This window comes from Quercus suber, unplaced genomic scaffold (assembly GCF_002906115.3).
Source record: "Quercus suber isolate HL8 unplaced genomic scaffold, Cork oak 2.0 scaffold_534, whole genome shotgun sequence".
Classification (NCBI taxonomy): domain Eukaryota; kingdom Viridiplantae; phylum Streptophyta; class Magnoliopsida; order Fagales; family Fagaceae; genus Quercus; species Quercus suber.
Window position 1 is genome coordinate 161,850 of NW_027069982.1, and position 26,474 is coordinate 188,323.

General features: G+C 38.3%; 3 protein-coding genes across 3 annotated transcripts; all 3 read right to left on the reverse strand.

Moving 5' to 3' along the window:
• Positions 1 to 279: 279 nt before the first annotated feature.
• Positions 280 to 2,447, reverse strand: LOC112008337 (glycine-rich cell wall structural protein). Its single transcript, XM_065763940.1, has 2 exons — positions 1,904 to 2,447; positions 280 to 605 (listed from the first exon to the last, which is right to left on the reverse strand). Exons 1-2 carry the CDS (start codon positions 2,445 to 2,447, stop codon positions 280 to 282), a joined length of 870 nt encoding a protein of 289 aa, XP_065620012.1.
• Positions 2,448 to 3,138: 691 nt separating this feature from the next.
• Positions 3,139 to 3,489, reverse strand: LOC136063487 (glycine-rich cell wall structural protein-like). The gene has a single exon (XM_065763941.1). The coding sequence runs from the start codon at positions 3,487 to 3,489 to the stop codon at positions 3,139 to 3,141; it is 351 nt and encodes a 116-aa protein (XP_065620013.1).
• Positions 3,490 to 19,109: 15,620 nt separating this feature from the next.
• LOC112034878 (methionine aminopeptidase 1D, chloroplastic/mitochondrial) lies at positions 19,110 to 24,941 on the reverse strand. Its single transcript, XM_065763959.1, is given in 10 exon segments — positions 19,110 to 19,351; positions 19,926 to 19,973; positions 20,674 to 20,771; positions 21,006 to 21,152; positions 22,049 to 22,059; positions 22,107 to 22,148; positions 22,234 to 22,395; positions 22,876 to 23,101; positions 24,392 to 24,461; positions 24,672 to 24,941. Coding segments are annotated over 10 exon segments (1,074 nt in total). The 5' UTR covers positions 24,796 to 24,941; the 3' UTR covers positions 19,110 to 19,205.
• Between the last annotated feature and the right edge of the window lie 1,533 nt (positions 24,942 to 26,474).

Below are 26,474 nucleotides of genomic sequence, written 5' to 3' on the forward strand. Positions count from 1 at the left end.
ATAAATTGGTTTGTGAATGATGTTGAAAACAAAGTCAAAACTAAAAAAAATATATTTAAAAAAAAAAGTAAAGTGGTACAATTTAAATTTCTTAGAACCAAAATGAAACCATCTAATAATTCTGAAAATCAATTTTATTTTCTTTTTCATCTTCTCATTATTATCATGGTCTCCACATCATTGAAAACAAACATTTTATTGTCTAGTGAAGTCATATTTATGGGCATGCATGCATGTCCTGTGCCGTACGGTTACAATGATTCTAAAAGATTTGGAATTTTAGAATATACCACCATCGGCAACCCCTCCACCAACACCACCACTTGCTCCTACTCCAAAGCTGGTCCGTCCACCTACACCACCATTAGCACCTCCTCCAATGCCGACACCACCACCTGCACCTCTTATGATGCCACTGTTTTTGCCTCCACCAACAACTTCAGGCACAACACCAACTATGCCTCCGCTTGCACTACTGCCTGAACCTCCTCCGATGCTGCCGTTTGTGCTTCCACCAACAACTCCAGGCACAACACCAACTACGCCTCCACTTGCACCACTATTTGGGCCTCCTCCGATGCCACCTTTTGTGCCTCCACCAACCCCTGACACAACACCAGCTATAGGGATGGCAATTTTTGCCTGACCCGCGGGTACCCGACCCTAATGGGCCGGGTTTTACCCGGTCCGATTAGGAATAGGGTCGGGTATGGGTTTTAAAAAAAACCGAAGCAGATCCGGGTCAGGTCCGGGTTTTATTAAAAAAACCCAGACCCGACCCGAGACCCAGCCCGATTAAAAACCCAGTTTCCTAAAATCTAACCTAACTCATTCCTCATTTCTTCAGTTCACTCTTCAGCAGCCGCTGCAGCCTTCAGTCCTTCACTCATTTCAGCTCACTCAGTCCCACACTCCTCCCTCCCTCACGCCTCAGTCCGACAGTCCCTCTCCCTCATTTCAGCTCACTCCCACACTCCTCCCTCCCTCATGCCTCAGTCTGACCCTCCCTTAGTTCGACCCTCCCTCTCCCTCAGCTCAGTCTGACGGTCACTGAGTCAGTCACGCCTCAGTCACTGAGTCAGTCACGGACTCCGACCCTCCCACACTCCCTCAGTCACTGAGTCAGTTGGGTGCTAGCATTACTATATTTTTTCCGTCGCACGTTTCGTCATGGATAGCCATTGGAAACTTGCGTAGTATTCGCTCAACCATTTCTATGATTTCGTTTTTCGCTGCAGACAGTATGGGTGGCTGTATATGATCCTTCGACTTCGAAACATTACTATCAGAATTTATAAAACTTAAGTCTTCATCTTCATCATATCTAGTTAGCCAAGGGTCCCTCCCTCCGTTGAAGTAGTGCTCTACGCTTATAGGTTTGATACAAAGTTTCATGATCTTATTGGACAATCTGTGCGTCTCTTTTATCTTCTTTATTTCCCCTGATTCTCAAAACCACATAACATAATATATATTAAGAGCAACCAAATATATTAGTTCACTTATGTCAATCTGGCCTAAGTTGTTTTAATTAGCTTTTGGCCTCTGTTTCTACTCCTTTTCCTGTGTTATTGACATACAAATTTCTCTTCCAAAAAAAAAAAAAAAAACTGGGCTTAAATTTTTTTTTTTTTGGTTGGGCTATGAATTGGGCCCAATTCCTAAACGGGTCTCTTCCAAAAAAAAAAAAAAAAACTGGGCTTAAATTTTTTTTTTTTTGGTTGGGCTATGAATTGGGCCCAATTCCTAAACGGGGCCCGCGGGACCCGGTTGGGGCGGGTCTGGGCCCAGGAAAAAACCCGGTATCCTAAACGGGCCAGGTTCGGGTCACGGATCTTGCCCCGCGGGTCGAGTCCGGGTATGAAAAAACCCGGCCCGAACCCGACCCGTTGCCATTCCTAACCAGCTACGTCTCTGCTTGCACCACCACCTAGACCTCTTCCAATGCCACTATTTGCACCTCCACCAATAATTCTAGGCACTGCGCCTACTACATTTCCGCTTGCACCACCGCCTGTGCCTCCTCCGATGCCACCATTTGCGCCTCCACCATCAACTCCAGGCACAGCACCAACTACTGCTCCGCTTGCACCACTGGTTAGGCCTCCTCTGATGCCACCGTTTGTGCCTCCACCAACAACTCCAGGCACAGCACTTGCTACGCCTCCGCTTGCACCGCCGCTTGGGCCTCCTTTGATGCCACTATTTGCTCTTCCACCAATAACTCTAGGAACAACACCAACTACTCCTCTGCTTGCACCCGCTTTTAGGCCCTCTCTGATGTTGTGAAGCACCGACGCGGCTCTAGAGGAGCCGCACCCGAGTCGGATTCGATCGGACGCGGCAACGTGGCAGGGACGCCGCTGACTGCGAGTCCGTGCTGCGTCCTGCCACGTGGCATCGCCGATTCGCGCCGACGTGGTGCGAATCGGGCCGACTCGAGCCATATCGGCCGATTCGGCCGAACTTGAAATTTTCGGTTCAATACCAAATTTTCGGTGCAAGCTGAAATTAAAAATAAAAAATAAAAAAAATAAACGGTTCGAAATGTACCGTTTGAACTTAACCTAAAAATCCCTCAGACTCTCACGCACTCTCACTTGTCCAAAATACTCCTTCTCACTCTGTCCCTCATCTCTCTTTCTCCGTGCTCTCTGCAGCTCTGCCTCTAGCCTTTCCCTCTCTGCCGTGTTCACTCCTTCAAGTGTGCTCTCTCTTCTCTTTGCTTCCCTTTTAGTCTCTGTTTTCTACTATTTCTCTCTTCTCTGTGCTGTGTTTGCTGTGTTTGTGTGCTTGTTTTTCGGTTCTTGTGGGAGTTAAAGGCTTTTGTAGTTGCCGGTTGTAATTTTAATTGTAGATTGGTGATAATGTTCTGCTTTGTACTGGTATTGTTGCAATGAATAAAACGATGGTGGGATTTGTGTGTATTGTTATTCTACTTATAAATTATGTAAAAAACAAGTGCATTTTCTTAATTTTTCTGTAACTTTTATTTTAGGCTTGTAGGGTGAGGACTTCAAGTTTTGTTATTATTATTATTAATATGGCTGCTCTTAAATTTGGTATATTTTATATAATGTGAAAAAGTATGCTTAGCAATATATTAAAAATATAAATAAAAATATTTTTAATAATTTTTTAATTGCCGAGTCCCGCCGCACCCGCACCCACCTTTTTCAAAAATTGCTGAGTCCCGCACTCGCACCCACACCCGCACCCGAGTCCCGAAACGCACCCGTGCTTCCTAGCTCCGGTGTCGCCGTTTGCGCCTCCCCCAACAACTCTAGGCACAGCACCAGCTACACCTCCGCTTGCACCACCACTAGGGCCTCCTCCGATGCCACCTTTTACTCCTCCACCAACAACTCCAGGTACACCACCAGCTACACCACCACTTGCACTACCACCATTTGTGCCTCCTGCAACAACTCCATTTACATCACCACTTACATGTTTTCGCACTTCTGATATCTCCACTATTATTGTCATCACTATCAAATGTCAAACCAAACACACCAACCCTTCCTAAAAACTTACCCATCTTTCTGTCAAAATGAATTCAAGTTGCAAATACTATGGAAAATTAAATATTTGAATTGCTTGGAACACTTGTTTAGTAGGATTCCTATTTATAGAAAAATATTTGGAGTTAGGAACTAAGACAGCATTAATTAATGTAAAGTTGAAAGCAACCTGAAATTTCTACATGTTTTGGACATGAGTTGCTTGATTGTCACGGCAAGTCCAACCCGTAATTACTAGTGTCTAGCTAATCACTAAATAAATGGTGCCCGCTATTAGAGATTGATATTCTAGCGACCTTGTCACAGTTAGGCATCACTCATCTAGTGAGATCATCAGTTGAAAAACACTAAAGATACTCACAATTTTAATACGTAATCTCTAAAGGATCCGCCACTTTTTGAAGCATCATCCTCACTTGTCCCTTCAACTTGTTAATTTTCCCTGTGTACACTTCTTCCTACATCACAATTTTATCATTAACATAACCCCAATGAATCAATGATCAGTTTCGGCAATAATTCAAAAGCACTAGAAAATCTAACAATGAAAACAAATTATATATTAATTATGTACCACGTATTCACTTCTCAGTGACTGGATGTAATCATAGTCCCAAATAGGAGCTTGGTAATTTGCAGATCTCCGAACAATATCTGTGCTCTTTGAAATTTTGCTGTTGGCCATGCATTGGACAGGACCAACAGGAACAATGTCACTTCTGCTTGTTACAAGTGACTTGAGATGGATGGGACCTTTAGATGGGAAAGCTTCTATTGGGAAATTGCAAATAGGGAGTGAAGCCAGGAGGTTGAGAGCCATTGACAAGGGCCTTTGGTATAGCTTATTATGGTTTCTTGGTAGTTATTGCTTAGAAACATTACGTTACATATATGCCTTTATATATTGCTTGGCTTGGGAGACTCTCATCTGTATATCTATCGACTATTACAATTTATATCATGTTTAACATGTGAAGTAAAAGTTTTGTCTCAATGCATGATGTAAAGTTTTTTTTGTTATCCAATCAGAGTTTAGAAATTAAATCCTGTTTATCTTGAAAATTAATTGATGTCATAGATTTAATGATAAAGACTAATCATCATAAAACAAATGTCATAAATTAGAATTCTACTGTATTTAAAAGGAAGAGAAGCAAAAGTTTTGTCTTATATGTTGTACTCGCATATATGGGTCATCAACGTCAATGCTATATATGACGTGACATTCTTCGTTCATGTGTTTCAAAAAGTTCATATTGGAGGAATTATGCTATTCAAGCTTGAAAAGTTTACAAAATTATGAATTATGAATTAAAGTATAAGGAAAATTAAAAGAAATTATATTACTTATAAAATAAATGGTGAAAATGGCCAAATATCACTGTTGGCCAAAATTATTAGTGTTTTACCACTGTTAGAGAAATATTTAGCAATATATCACATTTTTGAAACTTAAGTTTAAGAAACTTGAGTTTGTGAATTATTTCAATTAAAAAATGTCACAAGGAACTTGAGTACTATGTAAAAAATATTTTAACTATTTGGCATTGGAAATCCAACTACACTTTACTCAAGCCAGGCACACAAAAAAAGAGATGCAGATTCATGTGAAAGGCTAGAAACAGAGCAGGCACACAAAAAAAGAGATGTAGATTCACGTGAAAGGTTAGAAACAGAGCAGGCACACAAAAAAAGAGATGCAGATTCACGTGAAAGGCTAGAAGCACACAAAAAAAGAGATGCAGATTCACGTGAAAGGCTAGAAACAGAGCAGGCACACAAAAAAAGAGATGTAGATTCACGTGAAAGGCTAGAAACAGAGCAGGCACACAACAGATTCACGTGAAAGGCTAGAAACAAAGTAGGCACACAAAAAAAGAGATGCTAGAAACAAAGTAGGCACATAAAAAAAGAGATGCTAGAAACAAAGTAGGCACACAAAAAAAGAGATGCAGATTCACGTGAAAGGCTAGAAACAGAGCAGGCACACACAAAAAAGAGATGCAGATTCACGTGAAAGGCTAGAAACAGAGCAGGCACAAATCATATCGTCTACACTATGCCTAGTCAACCAATAATCCAAAAGAGTGAAAAAAAGAAATGGTGCTGGACAGCACCCGTTAAGTCTGCATAGGCATTGTTTAAGTTGTCATGATTTTACAAAATTAGCCCTACTTTAATTGGGAAATCAAGAAAAACAACACCACCTTAGAAAATAACATATGTTGCATGCTAATAGTGAGGCTAAAATGCCCTCGCAAAAATTCAAATATTGTCGCAAAAGGTTATTTAGGGGCCTTTTTGTTGTGCATTGGGCTGGGCTGCCCTCCACGGTAGTAGGCCTAAGTATTCTGAGTAAGAGAGTTGAGACCGGTCTAACTGCAACTCAATTTGGTCCGGTTTGTGTCAAATGTTGAGTCCAAGTCCAAGGGAAGATGCTGTAAAGTGGGCATATCATCTGTTTCTGCCGCAGAAGACTTTTCTCCAGTTTCTACCGCAGGATTGACTTTTCTGTTTCTGCCGTTACTAGTTTTTGCCGCAGAAGGAACTTTTCTCCGGTTTCTGCCACATGTTTGACTTTTCTGCTGTGTAGCAAGACTTTCTGCCGTGTAGTAAAATCGTTTGCCATGCAGTAAAACTTTCTGCTATGTAATGAAGCTGTCTGCTGTGCAATAAAGCTTTCTGCTGTGCAGTAAAGCTTCTTGCCATAAAGCCTTCTACTGTGCAATAGAGCTGTCTACTGTGCATTAAAGTATTCTGCTGTGCTTTAAAGCTTCCTGTTGTGCTTTAAAGCTGTCTGCCGTGTGAATGATTACTCTTCATTTTTACTGCAGAAATACTTTTCCACTTCCTGCACATAAACGAATCTAAAACCCAAGGAAAATATCAATCAAACAAATGTTAGTTTAAATGGGTTAGTATATTCTCAAATATGTACACATATTCGTAAATAAAGATATATGTATATATATACTTATGGCAGGATAATTATTAGTTTGTGTCAAAAGCAAAACACGTAACAACAAATAAAGAAGAAAGCTTCGACAGGAAATGGCTTAGCTTGTATAATAGTTAACATGGTAAATATAATAAAAAGGTACTACAACAGAATAACTAATACAGCAAGTAAAGACACCACAGGAGGACAACTGATGCGGCAGACATGATAAAAACGTGCTACAGGAAGATGACTAAATACGGCAGATATAAGTTATAATGAGAGAAATCAAATATATTTGCAATCAAAATTAAATATTGAATCTGCCTATAGAATAAGTAAACCAAGAAAGAATCCAAACTCCAATTTGAACAACCTTGCCATAAGCTCCTGCCATAAAAGTTGTGCATTTTGGAGAATAGGCCTCAATGGCTACTAGCTATTACTTTTGGAGACTTCAAAGAGTGGGTATGCTAAGAGTGAGGGAAAAGATGGTCTATTGATGCATGCCCCTATTCTTGCCACGTTTTCTCTCTTCTTTTTCTTTCTCTGTGTTCTTTTTTTTACTCTTAGTTTCTAACTACTATCTTGTCGTGGGTTGTTTTTCATACTTGGGTCTTTTTCCTTTTTTTGGGTTCCTCTCTCTAGGTATTTACTACTCTCTTATCATGCGTTTCCTTCCTTAGGTGCTTTTCCCCCTCCCCTTGGGTGTTTTTCTTCTTCCCCTGTTTTTTACTCTTTCTCCTATTTTTTTTTCCTTTACCTCCGTCCCTTTTTTTTTTTGCTGTGGTTACCTTCCTTTTATAGCAAACTGATTCAATGGAATTTCTCCCTTATATCCCTAGGACTTTACCAACAGTTTTTGGTTTGTTGTGGGCATCCTTTCAAGATTACCCACTCACCCATTGGTTGCCTTGACCACTACCATCTGCTCAAAACATGTTTGTTGCACGACAAAATTCTCTTTTGTTTGTTCTTGCTGTATACCTGTACCTCTAAGTTCAAAGATCAGGATTGGGCTACCTCACTACCTAGCTTTATAGCATGCATCAGATGGTCCCAACCATTTATTACTTCTTTTGGATAAGATACCATCCCAGTAGGATATATTCCCAAAAGAAGTTATGGCAGGAAACCAAATATAGACCCCCTTTTCCCCCCACCACCAAACCACGCCCTCTGAATCTCTTTGACTGTGGACCTACCTCCCTTGTATTGGCCGAGTACAGGTTGGTGGTGCCCCGGCCCTTCTGTTTTTGTCTTTTTTCGTTCCCACGCCGTTCCTACCGTAGCAGATCAGCTCTGTTTTGTCCTACTGCAAGTCTTTCACACGATTCCTGCTGTGTTTGTCATTTTCTTTAGTTTGGACTTTTCTTTCCTTCACGTGATTCCTGTTGCTGACACTTCCTGTTGCTCCTTGTTTCCTTTCATCGTTCTTTTTCATATCAGTTTTCACGCCTATCCTTTTTATACAAAAAGATTTAGGCCTTTGTGAGCCAAATAATATTGACTAGATCAAAAGGGTCTTAAGCCCAATTTATCTTCATCTACCGAATCTATCCCGCCAGAGAACTGTATTTTGTGGTAGATCTGTATTCTGCTAAAGAATTGTATTCTACCGTAGATCTGTATTCTGTGGCAGTAAAGCCTTCTGCCGAAGAATAGGGATTTGTGTCTTCATCTGCCGTAGCCATTCTGCCAGAGAACTATATTCTGTAGTAAAGCTATATTCTGCGGCAGATTTGTATTTTGCGGTAGATCTGTATTTTGCAGCAGATTTGTGTTTTGCCATAGATTGCTTTCACTTGCCTTTCTTTCTTTGGACCTTTCTTGCTCTTCATTCTTCTTGGTGGATCTTTGAGCCTTGCTTCTTATTGGGCTTTCTTCCTCATGGGCCTTTGGGTACAGATTTGAAAAAATGGGCATCAACATTCAGCCCCCTGAGCATATGGATTGCTCCAGCAATTCGTATGCGAAAACTCATGCAATTTTCTTTTGCGAGTTGTTTAACAACTCACATGCGAATGCTTCTCTTCTTTTCTTCGCGTGCCTGCTGTTTCAACATTTACTCTCCTTAGGCAAGTTCTTCTCTTTCTTTCTACAATTTTATGACCCTACAAGGGTAGCCAAAAAGTTGTTGTTCATGAGGGTGGTGTTGTGCCTGCTGGGCCTCTTTGGGCCTACTGTATGCTTTCCTTTTGCTCTTCATGACTTGTGCCTGTTGGGCCTCTTTGGGCCTACTATATGCTTTCCTTTTGCCCTTCATGACTTATGCCTGCTGGGCCTCTTTGGGCCTACTATATGACTTGTGCCTGCTGGGCCTCTTTGGGCCTGCTGTATGCTTTCCTTTTGTTAAATTCCATTAGCCCAATACTATCATTGGGGTTGTACTATGCAGTTTCAAGCTTCCTTGGCTCATTTCATTGCTTTTGGGCTCCTTTGTCCCATTTTATTCTTTTAGGCATCCTCGGCCTGTTTCATCACATTCGAGCTCCTTTGTCCCATTTAGGCTTTTTTGTCCCATTTTATTCTTTTGGGCATTCTCGGCCCGTTTCAATTCTTTAATTTCATGGGCTTTTACTAATTTCATTGGGCTTCCCCGGCCCAATTACTGTATACTCATCCTTGGGGCTCATGGGCTTGCCATCAACTCCTTACTTTCTTTATTTGCATTACTTCGAGTTTGCTGTGGCCCATTCTCACTTTTATACATCATATATAGCCCATGGATTTGCTTTCTCTCTTTCCTGGCTCCTTTAAGCCCGTTTGCTCCCTCGAGGCCCATTTGTTTATTTCATGGACCTGTGATCCATTATTCCTGCCATTCGATCTTAATGGTTTTCTTCTCACTTTGCTAACTCTTTTCTTCCCATATGGTTTTCATTTAAAGGGATTGTTGATGATGATGATGATGTGTGCATCGTTCTCTTCATCATTTCTTCGCTTGTTTCTTGGTTTGCTTCTTGGAAATTCCTTGTGATCTTGGACCTCTACAATGGTACTCAGTTCTTTATTTCTGCGGTAATTTGTATACTTATTTCACATTTTTGTAGTAGCACGTACCCATCTCTTTGCTCCTGTAGGGATGAATACTCATTTTTGCTTCCGCAGAATATGTAGACACTTTCTGCCGCAATACATGCACTTATTTCTTTGTGTTAATGCACCTCTTACTCTGCTTTTACTAGAGCATCATCTATATTGTAGGAAGTGAAGGTTATGGCAGATTCTGCAGCAAAAAGATGTTAGGCCTTGTCGAAAGGCAAGTTTCTTTAAGTGATGATGTATTTATGGAAGGCTTTCTTATTCGAAGCTGCTACTGACATGGGCAAATGTATTGTTGCAATAGTAGAGGACCTTTTAGCCCCCAAGATCATCAATACTCTTGTACTTTTGTTGTTTGCATTGTGGATTGTTTCTAATTCTGCCATAAATTCTGGTTCTATTGCAAAATTGATCTTCCCGTAGAAGTGACTGAGTCTACCACTCATTTTAAGGCGCCTACAAGTGGTGCCACTATAGATATTTTTCCAAGGGGAAACGAGGATGCTTTCATGAGAAATCTTCACTTTCTAAACACTTTCTTTGTCATTCTGCCACAGCAACTATTGATTCCTTCATGTTTGCTTCTTTTTTTTTTCTTTAACATATTCTTCTTGTCATTCTGCCACAGCCGCTGTTGGTGAGGATATCATTGCCACTTGATGAAAAGGCATAAATGTTGTGAACTGAATCTATTAACTTTGTTGCAGTCTTCCGCAGATCTTATTTCTCCCAATTCTTCTTTCTCATGTTGCTAAGCTTGGTGGTGTCTCTCTAATTCTTTTGGTCTGCAATTGAATGCATTGCTCGAGAGATGCTTGGACTTCATAGTTGATTTCCACCTTTTGTTCCTGCTGTGGGTTCCTTTGTCACTCAGCTTTTCTGCAAAGCACTCTTGAAGCTTTAAAGTCTCACGAAGAGCATTTATTTTCTGCTGTAGTGCTTGTTGGTTCACCTTTACATATGTTTCTGCCGTATCTTTCTTCATGGTAGGCCAGTAGTAGCCCATTTGCAGCAGGCATTTGTACAGTTTTTTCTTCCTCTGGTGCTCCCCACACTCTCCTGAGTGAATTTCTTTTATAACTTCTTTTGCTTCTTCAGGGCCCAAACATCTTAAGGGGGTCCCTATTGTACGCTTTTTTGAAAAACACTGTATGATGCAAAAAGTAACGTGTTGCCAACCTCTTAAGCTCGTATCTTTCACTGTGTTTTTGCGGTAGGATGCCTTCTGTCAGGTACTGCATGAATGGGCTTCTCCAGTCTTCGCTAATGAACACAGCGTAACTTTTCTCTCAGTCTACCGCAAGCTGGCAAGTGCCGCACTGGGTTTGGGCTTGGTTTGCGTCTTTACCCATGCTTAGCCAATAGAAGCCTGCCCTTTGAAGTCTGCGGTAAAGGCTAACCTCCCCGTAGGATTCGCAAGTCTTGTCATGTACCTCTTTTAATTTTCTCTAGGCCTCCTCCTAACCCACGCATCTGGACAAGACACCACCTAGCATCCTAAGGTACAATTCTCCTCTCACCAGGACGTAGTCTTTCAGTACTTTTAGTTTTGCAGCATTTCCTTCCTTCATCAAAGCTTCTTTTATAGGGATATGCCAGTCCCCTTCGCATTGTTCTTCTTTGAATCTTTCTTTCAGCCTCTCAATTATGGACTCTTTCCTCTTGCTGACCTCTACTCTGGTGCTATCCCCTTCGAACATTATTTGCGAGCCTAGTGTGGCCAACGCATCGGTAAACCGATTTTCGTTCCTTGGAGCATGTTCTATTTCAAAAGTTCAAAACTTTTCTTCCAGCTTCTGGGCCATTAATGCACCAATGGCATATGAATTGGTGGCTAGGTAGAGTAATAATAGCTTTTTGCGGATTGGGGCTTGCATAGTAGGAAGGTTCATCATGGTCTACTGTAGCCTTTTGAAGGCTGCCTGCTGCACTTCTTTCCTCAAAGCTTTGCCCCTTCTATCTTAGTGTGGAATACCCTGGCAGGCAGTATGGAACACCCTGGCAAGCTAGGCCACTGGCTTGGCCTCGAGGTCCACATTCAATGTATGCACTATTAGCCTAAGATCTCATCCTGGCATTTTCACTGTAAATCCATGCAAATACATTTTTGAATTCTTTCAGCAATAATATCAATTCTGATTTCTCCTTTTCTGAAAGTCTTAAGGTAATTGAGATGGGTCTTGGTTCCTGTGGGTCCGACCCTATGTTAATTTCCTCAAATTTTTCTTCTGCCACAAACTATACATCCTTTTCTGCCACAATTTCTTTTTTTTTTTCCCTTCATTACTCTCCTCCTCCAAGCTTTCTTGAACCACGCAACACACCAAGCTTTTGTAGAAGATACATAATGTTGCTGCTTCATATTGATACTTTAAGCACTTTGCGGCAGGCTTTCTAAATTTACTGTAGAATGGGCCTTAGCCCCCCATCATGTGAGACAGCTGGATGAGTCTTTAGCTTTTTAAAAAAGACTTCCCAAATTTTGTTGCAAAATGGGACAACCCCCAATATACGAGAATAAGCCCTTAGCTTTCAGCAGGAGGCTTCCCGTGTTTGCCACAGAATGAGCTTTAGCCCCCAGCACATGAGACAACTGGATGAGTCTTTAGCTTTTTGAAGAAGACTTCCCAAATTTGTTGTAGAATGAGACAGCCCCCAGTATACGAGAATAAGCCTTTAGCTTTTAGCAGAAGGCTTCCTGTGTTTGCCGCAGAATGAGCTTTAGCCCCCAGCATATGAGACAACTGGATGAGCTTGATATCACCTTCTCTTGGTGTTGATGCTCTATCATGTGGTTCATGCATTCTTCAGTAAAAAAAAATTAGACGCCATGGATCTACAAGTTGCCATATTGTAGACATTCTTCGTTGCTAAAGAATTTGGGAAAAAGTTACTTCTCAAGCATGCTTTAACTTCGTTCCATTGCAAGCACAATTGCTTCCCATGTATTTTCTACTACATATGATTGTGGCTATAGCTCTTCTGTAGATTCTTTCCAAAGACTTGCGATCATGGCTCCTTTGCGGGTTTGGTTGAGTGTAGCGCCCATTATGGGCTTTTGTCAAAAACTCATAACCATGGTTCTTTTGCTGGCTTCTAGCCAAGAATTCATAACCACAACCCTTTTGCTGACTTTTGCTACTAAGACCCATAATTCATGGGTTTCTTCTTTGCTTGCTTTGAGTATGGGCATATTTAGATGGAGCTTGCTACGTCTCTTGTTTCATGGTTGGCTAGTAATTGCCAAAAGTCATGGGCTTCTAATATAGAATTTTCCCATGACGTACCCACATCTTTCTGGGACATCATGCTTCTTTATTCTTGTGGCAGAATGCCCTTGCAGCAGAATACCTTCAATAAAAAACTACGTAATAGTTTTTTTGCAGCAATAAGATAAGCAACTCTATTCATGGCAGGATGTGAGTCAGCAATTGTTTATGCTATTTCCCTTTTGTACACAAGCCAAAAGAAAGAGCTTTGAGTTTGTCACTATTGCAGAGTTCTTCTAGGATGAGACATGGGTATCAATGAGCTTCATGACTTAAAAAGTGATGGTGGAGTTGCGTAGTTTGTAGTACAAGTGATCTGATATATTCTTTCTTAGAAATATCATAAAAATCATGATCATTAATGCCACTCTAGGCATAAATCCTCTAAGGTGTTTCAAAGAAAACTTCCCAACTCTTTAAGGTTGTTGAATCGATTTGCTAGACCCAATAATGGACAAAAGAGCAGTTTGCAAAGCTTGTAGATTTGGGCTTCTTTATAGAGAGTACGAAATAATTGAGTTGTTGGCTTCATCCCAAGGTCTGGATTTAATTTGGACACTTCACCACCCTGTCACATGCCTTTAATGTATGCTTTCGTTGAAAGCGGATGTTTTGATATCACCGAATCGATTACTTCTCTCTCCTCTCTTCATTGATACTGATATATTTGCTGATGTAGTAGCAAAAGATTGATTCAGCAAAAGTGAACATGAAAGGCTTTGTATGCACCTCTCTTGCTTTGAGAACAAGCCTCAAATTTGTTGAATAAGATCTAGACTTGAACTTCTTGTTGCAATAGAATCATCCACTGCTCTTTTACACATCTTCACAGTGTTGGTGTTCCCTTGAATTCTTTATGGGGCAATGATCACTTTCATCGTAGAAAATAATCATATTGGATTTGTGGTTGCACTTAGGAAGTTCAAGAATTCAATATTGAATTTTGTTGTAGGATATTCTACAAAAAGACCTGCTGGAATACAAAATTCTGCTGTAGAATATTCTACCGCAGAATATTCTGTTGTGAACAGTCTGCTAAGATATCTACACTTTGGCTTTTCAAACTTTCTGATATGAAACATTCTGCGGATGAGCATTCAGCATTCCTAAAATTCAGTAGATTCTGCCGTGAACAGTCTGCCGAAAGATTTGTGCTTATTCTTCTGAAACTTTCCACTATGAAATATTCTACCAATGAAAATTCTGTATTTCTAGAATTTTGCAGCGAAATATTCTGCCGATGAACATTCAGCATCTCTGGAATTCAACAGATTCTACTGTAAATAATCTGTAGAGAGATTTACATTCTGGCTTTTGAAATTTTTTGCTATAAAATATTCTACGGACAAGCATTCTACCCTTCTAAAATTCAGCAAATTCTGCTGTGAACAATCTACCGAAGGATCTGTACTTTCTGCTACGAAATTTCCGCGAAGGGACATTCCGCACTTCTGGAAAAGTCTGCTGAAGGATATTTCATGGAGGAAATATTCTGTACTTCTAAAATTCAGCAAATTCTGTTGTGAGTGGTCTGCTGAAGGATCTGTACTTTCTGCTATGAAATTTCTGTGGAGGGACATTCCGCACTTCTGGAAAAGTCTGCTAAAGGATATTTCACAGAGGAAATATTCTGTACTTCTGAAATTCAGCAAATTCTGCTGTGAGCGGTCTGCCAAAGGATCTGTACTTTCTGCCATGAAATTTCTGCGAAGGGATATTCTGCACTTCTGGAAAAGTCTGCTGAAGGATATTTTATAGAGGAAATATTTTGTACTTCTGAAATTCAGCAGATTCTGTTGTGAGCGGTTTGCCGAAGGATCCGTACTTTTTTCCACGAAATTTCTGTAGAGGGACATTTTGCACTTTTGGAAAAATCTACTGAAGGATATTTCACAGAGGAAATAGTTATTCCCAGCAATATAGTAATGATGAAAGTTTTCCTTTGGCTTCTATAGCTTCATTTTTTTGTTTCTAGCTTTTGGTTCTTTGAGGGGGAAGCAGAGCTAGAATCACTATCATGAAGAAAATGATCGAAACCTTGTCAGGGAATGAAGGGATTTTTCTCCTCTAAGTGCTGAACCCAAAGGTGGAAATGTGGAGAGTTTAGAAAGCTTCTAGTGTTTTCTTGAAAGAAATGAGAGCAAAAAGGTGATAAGTGGCTTAGAAAGCTTTTAGGAGAGTTGCAATTCCAATAAATGGCTTGCCACATGTCTCACATGCATGACAAGGAGAACATGTGGCATTTAAAGGATAGGACCAAGTATTATAATGGCCTTCTATTGTAGAGTTTTTAGGATATTTTTGTTCTGTTTTAACATTGCTGTGTTCTGCCACAAAATTCTGCTACAGTACTGTCTTGCAGTAACATTGCTCTATTTTGCCATAGAATTCTGCTACAGTACTGTCCTGCAGTAACATTACTGTATTTTGCCATAAAATTTTGCTATGGTACCATCATGCTGTAACGTTGCTGCATTTTGCCATAGAATTCTACTATGGCACTGTCTTGCTGTAACGTTGTTGCAATATTTTGTCATAGAATTCCACAACATTGTTTTGCTGTAATGTTGCCTTGATATTCCGCCATAAAATTCTGCTATAGGACTGCTATGACGTTTTGGATACTTTCTTGAGAGTATAGCTTGAAAGGTTTAAGAACATCTGCATGTCTTACTTTGGTAAGGACTTGGAAACATGTTTACGAGGGAGAAATGTCTCATTCTCCCCACCTTGATCCCAACTCCCTAGCAGAGTCGCCATTTTAATGTAAAGGCCTTTTCGTTGTGCGTTGGGCTGTGCTGCCTCCCGCGGTAGTAGGCCCAAGTATTCTGAGTAAGGGAGTTGAGACCGGTCCAACTGTAACTCAATTTGGTCCGGCTTGGGTGCAAACATTGAGTCCAAGTCCAAGGAAAGACGCTGCTAAGTGGGCTTATCCTCTGTTTCTGGCGTAGAAGACTTTTCTTCAGTTTTTGCCGCAGGATTGATGTTTCTGCCGCAGAAGGAACTTTTCTCCGGTTTCTGCCACAGGTTTGACTTTTCTGTTGTGTAGCAAGACTTTCTGCCATGTAGTAAAATCGTCTGCCATGCAATAAAACTTTCTGCTATGCAGTGAACCTGTTTACTATGTAATAAATCTTTCTGCTGTGCAATAAAGCTTCCTACCATAAAGTCTTCTGCTGTGCAATAGAGCTGTCTACTGTGCATTAAAGCATTCTACTGTGCTTTAAAGCTGTCTGCCGTATGAATGACTACTCTTCATTTTTACTGCAGAAATACTTTTCCACTTCCTACACATAAACGAATCTAAAACCCAAAGAAAATACTCATCAAACAAATGTTAGTTTAAATGGGTTAGTATATTCTCAAATATGTACACATATTCATAAATGAAGATATATGTTAGTTTTCACGCCTATCTTTTTTATACAAAAGGATTTGGGCCTTTGTGAGTCAAATAATGTTAACTAGATCAAAAGGGTCTTAGGCCCAATTTATCTTCATCTACCGAAGCCATCCAGCCAGAGAACTGTATTCTGCGGTAGATCTGTATTCTGCTGAAGAACCGTATTCTATAGTAGATCTGTATTCTGCAGCAGTAAAGCCTTCTGCCAAAGCCATTCTGCCAGAGAACTATATTCTGCAGTAAAGCTATATTCTACAGCAGATTTGTATTTTGCAGCGGATTTGCGTTTTGCCATAGATTGCTTTCACTTGCCCTTCTTTCTTTGGACCTTTCTTGCTCTTCGTTCTTCTTGGTGGGTCTTTGAGCCTTGCTTCTCATTGGGCTTTCTTCCTCATGGGCCTTTGGGTACAGATTTGAAAAAATGGGCATCAACAGTTATTAACGAAGGCACAAACCCTCGAAGGCCGTCGTATTTGCTCTTGTTGCTAAAAGAGATTTTGCAACCATGCCTTCACAAATAGATAATTTACAAGGGCAATTTACTATCGTTACAGAACAAATTTGCCTTCGCAAATTTATTACCAAACGACAAGAAAAGTCGACCACTTATTTTTAGTGAGGGGAAGTAGTCGTCGTTAACAATTATTTGTGAGGATCTTTAAACTCTCGCAATTAGTTATTTGCGAATTTCAAATTAACGATGAGACAAATAATGTCGTCGCTAAAATTTATTTGTGAGAGATATTAACCCCTCACAATTAGTTAGGAATAATAGTGACGACATTAAACTGTCACTTAAAATGTTTTTGCAAGGGGTTAAGGGGCGTCGCTATTCTATAAATTGCAATGGACTTTGTCATCACTATAAAGTTATTTATGACCAAATTTTTATGTCATCAGTGATAATATTTTATATAATTTTTGAAATATTTTATTATTTATTTATTTTTAATTTATTTTATATCATTTTTGTTTAACTATCATATTAAAATAGTACAATAATTACTAAAAATTGATACAATAGNTATTGGACCCATAGTACATTTCCTGTGTACTTGGGTCTGTTTTTATTTCAATAAAATCTTATATATATATATATATATATGAGATGAGTTCAGATTAAACTTGGTATAACTCTTAAAAACTTACATACTTTTTACACTATGGATTTCTAAAAATTCTAACGGTTAAAAAATCACCATTAAATGCTATTATTTTTCACCTTATTACCTAATTAATACTAGCATTCTCTCTCTCCTTATTTATTGCTTTCCACCAAATAATATTTTTTTCAACACAATCTAACAAAAAAAATTGAAAAATAATCTCATAATCATTGATTTCACAAAACTACCCATAACAAGAGTTATCATTCCCCCCTACGATGGAAACATGGCAAAAGTTGTGGAAGGTCATTGCAGGTTTGTATACCCACCATGATGAGGTGGGCTTTAATTTTATTCGATGGCAAAACAGCTAAACTATTGCATTTCTGAAAGATCTTGAAGATTTCTTTGATTTGCAGGTATCTTGGGTTTAAAAAAACCATTTGGCTAGATCGGAAAAGTCTTGTACCGTTACTGGATATGCATCACAATAGAACACTTTCATGGAATGAGTTTGTAGCTACCGTTGCATTGGTTCATGAGAAAAGAATGGGACAGCCAACTCATCGTAGGGTTATTGTAGATACGCCAAAGGAGGAAGATTATTTCTATGCAAACCCACAGGAGTGCCTTTGTGAGGGAACAAATTGCGACTTGCTAGGGCATGGGAACTCAAGTAAAACAAAGTGACTGCAAGCGAACAACTCTACATCATCGTTGATAATGTTCCACTGAATTTTTTTGTGGTAATTTGGTGGATAGGATTTATGTCTTCTTTCGGAAGAGTAGGCATAATGACTTTGAATATACACACCTGAAACAGAGTTTTGCACGAAAAGGTAGAAAAGAACACTTCAATGCCCCATTTGGGTGTCAAAAGATTTGGTCTCTATTGTTATTAATTTTTTTTTTTTCAATATATTTATTGGTTCTTCTTCTAGTTGATGTTTTTAGTGGTTTTGATATAACTCCACATAGAAACATATCAATTGTTGTAGATTATTGTTAGAAAAGTTACCCACTACGAATTGTTCAGAGATACTAAATGTTGGACAGAGTTGGAATTATTTTTTTTTTTTTTTTGGTTAGATTGTGTTAAAGAAAATATTATATAGTGGAAAGCAATAAATAAGGAAAGAGAGAAAGAGAGAGAGAATGCTAGTATTAATTAAGTAGTAAAATAGAAAACAATAGCATTTAATGATTTTTTTTAACCGTTAAATCTTTTAAAAATCTATGGTGTGAAAATGTGTAAGTTTATAAGAGTTATACCATGTGTAACTTAAACTCATCAGTTACACCTAGTGTAATTCTAAGCAATATTACATTACTTGATAACTTATTATTATATGCAAATTTTGACAAATCTACCGTTCGATTATATTATATTCATATACCCTCCATGCTTGCAAAATTTCACGGTGATCAAAGATTAATAGGCATATTATCAATCAATTGTTTAAATTCAAGTTTTTGTAGTTTAAAATAATTCATAAAAGATGAGTTTATGGATCACAAGTTAAATAACATCCAATTAGTATGAAAATTGGCATGCATGTTAAGCACATATAAAACATGTATCTCAATGGTGGGATTCTTAAAATATGAATTTAATAATAAATTATTGGGTAGTATAATATTGCTTAGAGTTACACCAGGTGTAACTTAAACCTAACTATATATATATATATATATTCACAATTCTTCACACCAACTATTTATGGTATAGAAGGAGAAATATCAGATGAACTAGAAGCTGGGGAGAGAGGGTCAAAGAACGCACAAACAAGGAGAGAACCAAAGAATAACAGATGTCAAAGGTAATGATCAAAATCAAAGATAAAAACAAGATTTAGATTGATGCCTCCTCCAATGCAAATTTTTTGACTAAAAGAATCAAATTCAAAGTTCAAACAATGTTTAACACTTAGTCAATATCTCAGCCCCATCTTCGGTTATTAAAATCGTGTGTTCAAATTGTGCTGACAGGCTCCCATCTTCGGTAACAACCGTCCAGTTATCATCCCACATTACAGGATTAAAGCTACCTACTGTCAGCATTGGTTCTGCAAAATTGACCATAATGCACATGCATTTTATAATAATCAATAATACGTATAGAAATAGAAATGTTTCAATCATTAATTATTGTAACACATAAGAAAAAAACTATCAAATAATTTACATAAAATAACAGAGGCAATGAACTGAAATCGTATGGCTGTGAATATCCCATCCTAGCCGCCATAATTTGAGTTACGGTTGTGTGAGTGCACACCAATATGTGCAAATCACTAATGCATTATTTTAGAGTCCAGTTATCTTGCTGTATCTACTATCTAGTCACATGAAGCTATGATTCTCCCAAACCATACCAGCCATCAGTCTAAAGGCTTTCCAAGTCAAATCAAAATTATAAAGTTTGAGTCATTGATTACAAGTATTAACCCTGAAATGCTTCATTGAAAGAAGGGGGGGGGGGGGGGGGGGGGGCAGGTCTTCTGAAATAATTGAAGTTAAACTACTTCATATAAAAAAAAAAAAAAAAAATCAAACTACATTAATTAGCATGACAATTAGCAGCAACTTAAGGTAAATTCTAGTAAGGGAAATTCATTATACTAATGGAAATTCACTAACCAATTGTGAAGGTTTGATTCAACAGCATGCATCCACTATCATTATTCCCTGAAAAAATAAAAATTATTGAATACAGAATATGTCGAAACTCTCCAGAAAATGTACATACTGATGTGGAGAGAGAGAGAGAAGCCATCTTGTGAAGGAGAGATTGTTATCATAAATTTATAACACTACATTCCTTGTTTGAGTGGTCTAGGGCTTTTGGCAACGGTTCTTTCATTTCTTTTGTAAACTTCATTGATTCTTTAATTTTATTATGCATACACTACATTGATTCTTTAAACTTAAGATTGTAATTCCTTAGAGAAGCCTTATGTATAGTTGGGATTCCTCTTTTATCAATAAAGTAGTCCTAGTACTAATAATAAAAATTGTTATTATAATTCTTAATGAGAAAATGTAATGCTAAAATTATTGGAACTCCATATTATAATTTTTTTTCCATTTCGGAATACAGGACTATCAAAGTGACATAAATTTGGATCTTATACTAGTATAGCCAGTCGCATTTAGGTCAAATGGCATTTCTTTCTATGTTCTGGATGGTCTTCTCAATGTCGATATACCTTTGATATCAGTCAACAATTTGCATGACTTAAATAGAGATAAGGAACAATTAAATAAAATAAATTAATAGATTTGAAAAAAGATAACATAAACTAAAGTCAAGATGGCATTGAAACAACAGCCTAAAAAATAAACGGACAAGAAAGAAAGAAGCAGCATAAAAGCTCAGAAAAATTACTGAAGTGTAGAATAACTGGATCAGCATGAAAAACACGTCCAACCCCATGGCCAACAAATTGTTGTACAACACCGTAGCGAAATTTATCTGCATGATCTCTGAAGGGGAGAAAAATATGAACTCACACCGTTAATTATAAGTTGTTATAAAATTGAGACCTAACATCTAACATTCATGTACAGAACTTTTAGCCAAATTTTTTTTTTTTTTATAGATAGAACTTTTAGCCAAAAATAATTATGTACAGAACAATAAAATTGGTAATGTAATATGTTATAGAGGGGAGAATGGAAGCCACAGAATTAAGAAATAAATAAATAAGTGAGCCTCACTGAATTGTTTTGCCAATTTTCTTTAACTCCACTCCTGGTGCACATATGGATATTGCTTTATCAAGACATTCTTTCGTCACCTGAAGCATATATTCCAAGAAATCATTTCAATTAATATAACCAAGATAAAGAAGAACATTGCAAGATGTTAAAGGATCTTCTTTCGGACCAACATCATCAAGATGCGCTTCCTAAGAATGTCAAATGAAACAACAACAAATCCTTAANTACCACCTAGATTAGTCCCACAGTAGACCTTAGGCTTCCCACCTAAGGTGTTTGGATTCACCACCAAACAAAAGCAATTCAACTTTTGCAAATAATTTGAATAATAATAATCATAGTCTGAAAATACAAAAGAAATCATCTGGAGTTTTATATGCAGCTTCCAGAAATCACAATGATAAAGATAAACTCTCCTAAACAAATCCTAAACAATATCAAATACTTATATGATAATCCTAAACAATCTCAAATACTAATCCAATACTAAAGATAAAAAACTAATCCTAACCAAACTCAGATACTAATCCAAACTAAACAAATAACTATGTACAATATGAAATTATCCACTAAAAATCTAAAAATGAAATATTGAAATAACTTTTGGTTATGCTCCTGCATCAAGTTCATTAAAACTAGAAACATAGAGATGAAGGTGAAATTGTTTTATCTATACTTGCAACAAATTCAGTAATAAATCGCTGTTATAGCATGTTAACCATTGTGAATACTATCAAATTACAAGAAAGCTCACCACTAACTTAAGAAACAAGGAAAATGGTTAAGGTATCAGTGTTCTCTCAAAACGTTGGACTCTTTGCCCTGTTCCTAGAGAGCTCCTCCCAAAAACCACTTCACTAGCTTATAAAAATGACCACACACACACACACACAAAAAGAAGCTCAAAACACTACCTGAGACCTATAACCCAGCAACACGAATGTATGGAAATAATCAAAGAAACAATGGAAATAGCGAAGAAACTCATGTATAAAGTCAAGAATATGTATAATATTTATCTCAACTCCTTTAGTCTAAATCCATATACACCCTTTCCCTTCCTTTGAACTAAACATGCCCAACACCAAACATGCTTACATTTAGATAAACTGTAACATCAATGTTGATAATGTCGCCATCCTGCAAATAAACACATATCTTCAATTTAAATTTAAACAATCAGAAATACAGGGTTAAGAAACTAAAGAATTTAAATGGAGAGGACCTCAAGTGCACGGGAATCTGGTATTCCGTGGCAAATACATTCATTCACTGATGTACATACACTCTTTGGAAACCCACCATAGCCAAGAGGAGAGGGGTAGGCCCCATTATCAATTATCATTTGATGAACAGCTTGGTCAATTTCATCTGTCATTATGCCTGGCTGCCAACAGAAGCAACAATTAAAACTTTAATATAAAGTAAGCTGCTCACCTCCAACATGTACAATTACAATCTACACTTCATCTCTAATTAGTTTCCTCATCAGCTACAACAAAACTAATTCCAGAAAGTGTAAACTATTTATCTAGTTCAGGGAAGGAAAACTGAAAATAATAAATAAGAAAAAAATAATGAAAATTTTCAAAACTCATGTCTTGCTGGCAAACCCAACTTGATACTCAAGTTCAATCCTAACAAGAAGGAAGAGAGAGAGAGAGGAGAGAGAGAGATTTGGGGGTGGGGTGAGGAACAGGAAAGAATTAGAAGACTGGAGGCTCTTGATAAAGGAATATATCATCAAAAGTCTATTAGAATACATACTCAGGGGCCTGGTAACAACCTCATGGTCTTAAATTGAACAATAGACTACAAATTAAAAACAGTTCACAAGGAATAGCAAACCAAAGAATCACAATGTCACCTTGACTAAAGTCCCAGCATATTCAAGAACCTGGGCTGCAAGCCGTCCAGATGCTCTCATGCATTCTATCCCCTTCTCATCATGCACTTCAGGTCCACTTGCAATTCCAGGCGGTTGCTTAGATTTGACATAAGGAGGCCTTTCTATATGACCTGGAACAGGCCGACGAGGAGACAATTTTCCAGGCTTTAGTCTTTTACGTGTGGTATTTGGCAATCCATCATTTCTGCTAATTTCAACAAGAAGGCAGTCAAATACCTATTTCTGAAATTTTGTGTCATGTGTATAAGGCCAAAGAAGATGTGAAATTTCATAGTTGATGAAATCCAATCCTCAATCCTACAGCACAAATCCCAAAGCATGACCATGACCAGATCAAGAACCAGGAAATACAAACCCAAGAGCTTATTCTGTGTACACATCAAAATTTGTGACCAAATACCAGCCTAGAATCTATATTTTTATAGTAATAACATTTTATTAGAGTGGAGTAGATAGCTCATGTACACAGGACACGTGCACAAGAATTTCCTAAAGAATTACAATCGAAAAGGGAAGAAACCAACAAAATCTACAATAAAATTTACTTCATTGCACTAAAGGTGCAGGACCACTCATGCAATGATCTCAAATATGCAGACTCTAACTCAATTACAGACAGCCCCATATCATTGAAAGTACGGTTATCCCTCTACCTCCATATAGTCCATTTTAAGCAAAGAGGAGCTGCATTCCAAACAAAAGAACAACTCTGTCAGCAACACCAACTCCTCCAACTTAAAAGTGACCCTCTCCTCTTAGACATCACTGTACGAACTCCAAATAAAGGGGAAAAATGTCCACCTCTTACAAGCAATTCTACTATGGACTAACGAATGATCCACTTTTTTGCCACTACATTTACACATACAACACCATTCTACCAATATAATACCTCTTTTAATAAGATTTATACCCCATAAAAAATCTTCCCCATAGCTGTTAAGCCTGCTATACCATACAAAGAAAACCATACTCCCAGAATCATATCATGTTGAGCAATATGAATCTTCATCAAACAACGTTTTGCTCAAAAGGCAGTCATTTGAAATAATTAATGAATAACAAATCCACTTTGGTGCAAAATTGTATTTTGACATCTCAGTTTTAAGTATCCCAAAGAAAACCACTCAACTATTCTAAGATTTCAATAACGCATCCTTTATATTGCACAGAATATATTTGTAGAAAGAACATAGTTCTACCCAAAGGTCAGTTTTTGATATGTAAAAGAATACAAAAATACAACCAGAAAGGCAAACATAAATTCAAGGTGAATATATTCTACTAGTAACATAAAACGATTCTCAAGTATAATCAAGTTAATAAAACAACCATATCACAAAAGCACACTCTAACAGCTGCAACTCCAGTTCTGGCCCCACTTATAAGTGGCCAAGTGGGGACTTGTGAAGAAATATGAACACCTTGTGTTTGTGTACATAAGAAAGATATATATAGCATATTACACACACACCTTCTATTGAATAATAGGTCGGTTAAGCCAGAAAAAGTCCTGGATAGCTGCATTGACACGTGTTTGCTTCCTGCAATAACACCCAACATAACCATAACTATAAATTGAAGTTTTTTTTTTTTTTTTTGGTTTTTTTGGGTTTTGGGTTTGGAAACTGGACCATCCCAAATGGTTTAAAAGTGAGATACCATTAGTCCTATACTATTAGCACTTGTCATAATACCAAAAGAAGAAGAAGAAGAAGAAGAAGAAGAAGAAGAAAGAAAGTGAAGGAGGTGACCTGGATTGTAGCGGAAGAGTTGGTGAAGAGGTGGTGTTGAATGAAGGAAGCGGTCTCCAACAAAGGAAGATAGGATTCTGGAAGTGGGTCTCAGAGTCAGAGACATGGCAGCGCTTCTTATCATTCGTTCACTCTCTCTCTCTCTCTCTCTGTGTTTATCTTTTTCTACTTGCTTCCTTCCCCTTCTCCTTCTCCACCTCAAGCTAATGGGTCTTCATTTTTGTCTGTGTCTCTCTCTCTTTTGAACTTAGTCGGACTACTAGACTAGACTAGGCCCTTTCTTTCCTTCTCTTGCTTTTCTTCTTCTTTTCAATTTAACTAGGCCTGTGGTATGAGGCCTCATGTCATGATATTGTTCTGAGGCCAAGACCAAGACCAAGACCAAGCCCAAGCCCAGATGAGACAGTGTTAACAATTGTGTTTGACCCAACAAAAATGTATAGAGAAAGAATACTGTTTTTTAAACTGGAGTTTTGGTTATAAATAAAAAAAAAAAAATACAAGGGTTTTATTAATGAATTATGCCAAATACACAATATTTTGACACTATCTTTGATAGTAAAGATAGTTGAATAAAATATTGTCAGAAGTTAGGATTATAAATGAACCAAGCCGATCATGAACAACTCGGGCTCGGCTTAATAAAAAGCTCATTCATGTTTATTTGTTTATAAATAAGTCAAGCTTGAGCCTTAGTTTTGAGTTCGTTTAATAAACAAGCTGAGCCCAAGCAAAAAAAAAATTGTTCACAAACAAGCTCGTGAGATATAAGGTTTGATACAAAACAATTCAAGAATATACTTGTGGGGCTTGAGAATTTGGCAACTCCAGCCCACTTTATACCCGACCCAAGGCCAATGCCGAGGAGGAAGAAATGCCCGAGGATAAAGTATGAAAACCTAAATTGCCCAAAAGCCTTGCTGAGGACAACCCTGTCCTCAGCCAGCCAGGACCGTAGGAGGAGGAAGCAACAAGCCACTAAAAGTAGCCTTCCTGAACATCTAAAGAGAAGGAATAGGTGCAACGTGTCAGCCATGAGAGCATGGTGGAGGAGCAAGTCCAAGATGAATCGTCACCTCCACATTAAGTGTGCCCACCTAACCCCCTGACTGTATTAATGGAGATGTGACATCTGAACAGTACTGCCTTAGCTGCCGCAACTCATAGGAGTGCTGGTAAAGTGGCTGATGGACGAACAGTTAGAAGGGAAGGGCGTGGATGATCAATAAGTGGAAGAAAGAGGTTATGAAGAAAGGACTATATAAGGGTGAAAAATAGATAAAGAAGGGTCTCTCTCTCTCTCTCTCTCTGATGGAAGAAGGGCCAAAGGAAGCTCCTCGAACTGGGCCGAGGACGAAACCTTCTTAGAAAATCCTAGTTCCTCTATGTGTGAGAGGGACAACCGTCATATTAGCTGCTGTAATCCTCACTGAGGCCTAGTTCTTAAACCCGCTCTCTAGAAATTCATTGTATTGGGCTAGTTGGGTTTGAGTTCACTCATCCAACATATGCTAAACCTGCTCCCAATACGTATTATATTACCATAATTCTAGTTCAAATTGCATTCGAACATTGAACGATTGTCTACCATCATTTAATTACCAACTAATATAATATTTTAAATTTAACAGCTTTTGGAGGACCAATCCCTTCTCTATTAAAGCCAACTAAGAATTTGGCTTATCAACTTACCCAAACTGGCATCAAATCAAATAATCTCAACCTCCTATGAAGCCCACGGGCCACGACCCTAGGTTGCCACACTATAAAAATACTCAGCAACCAAAAGCCATCTTCATTCTC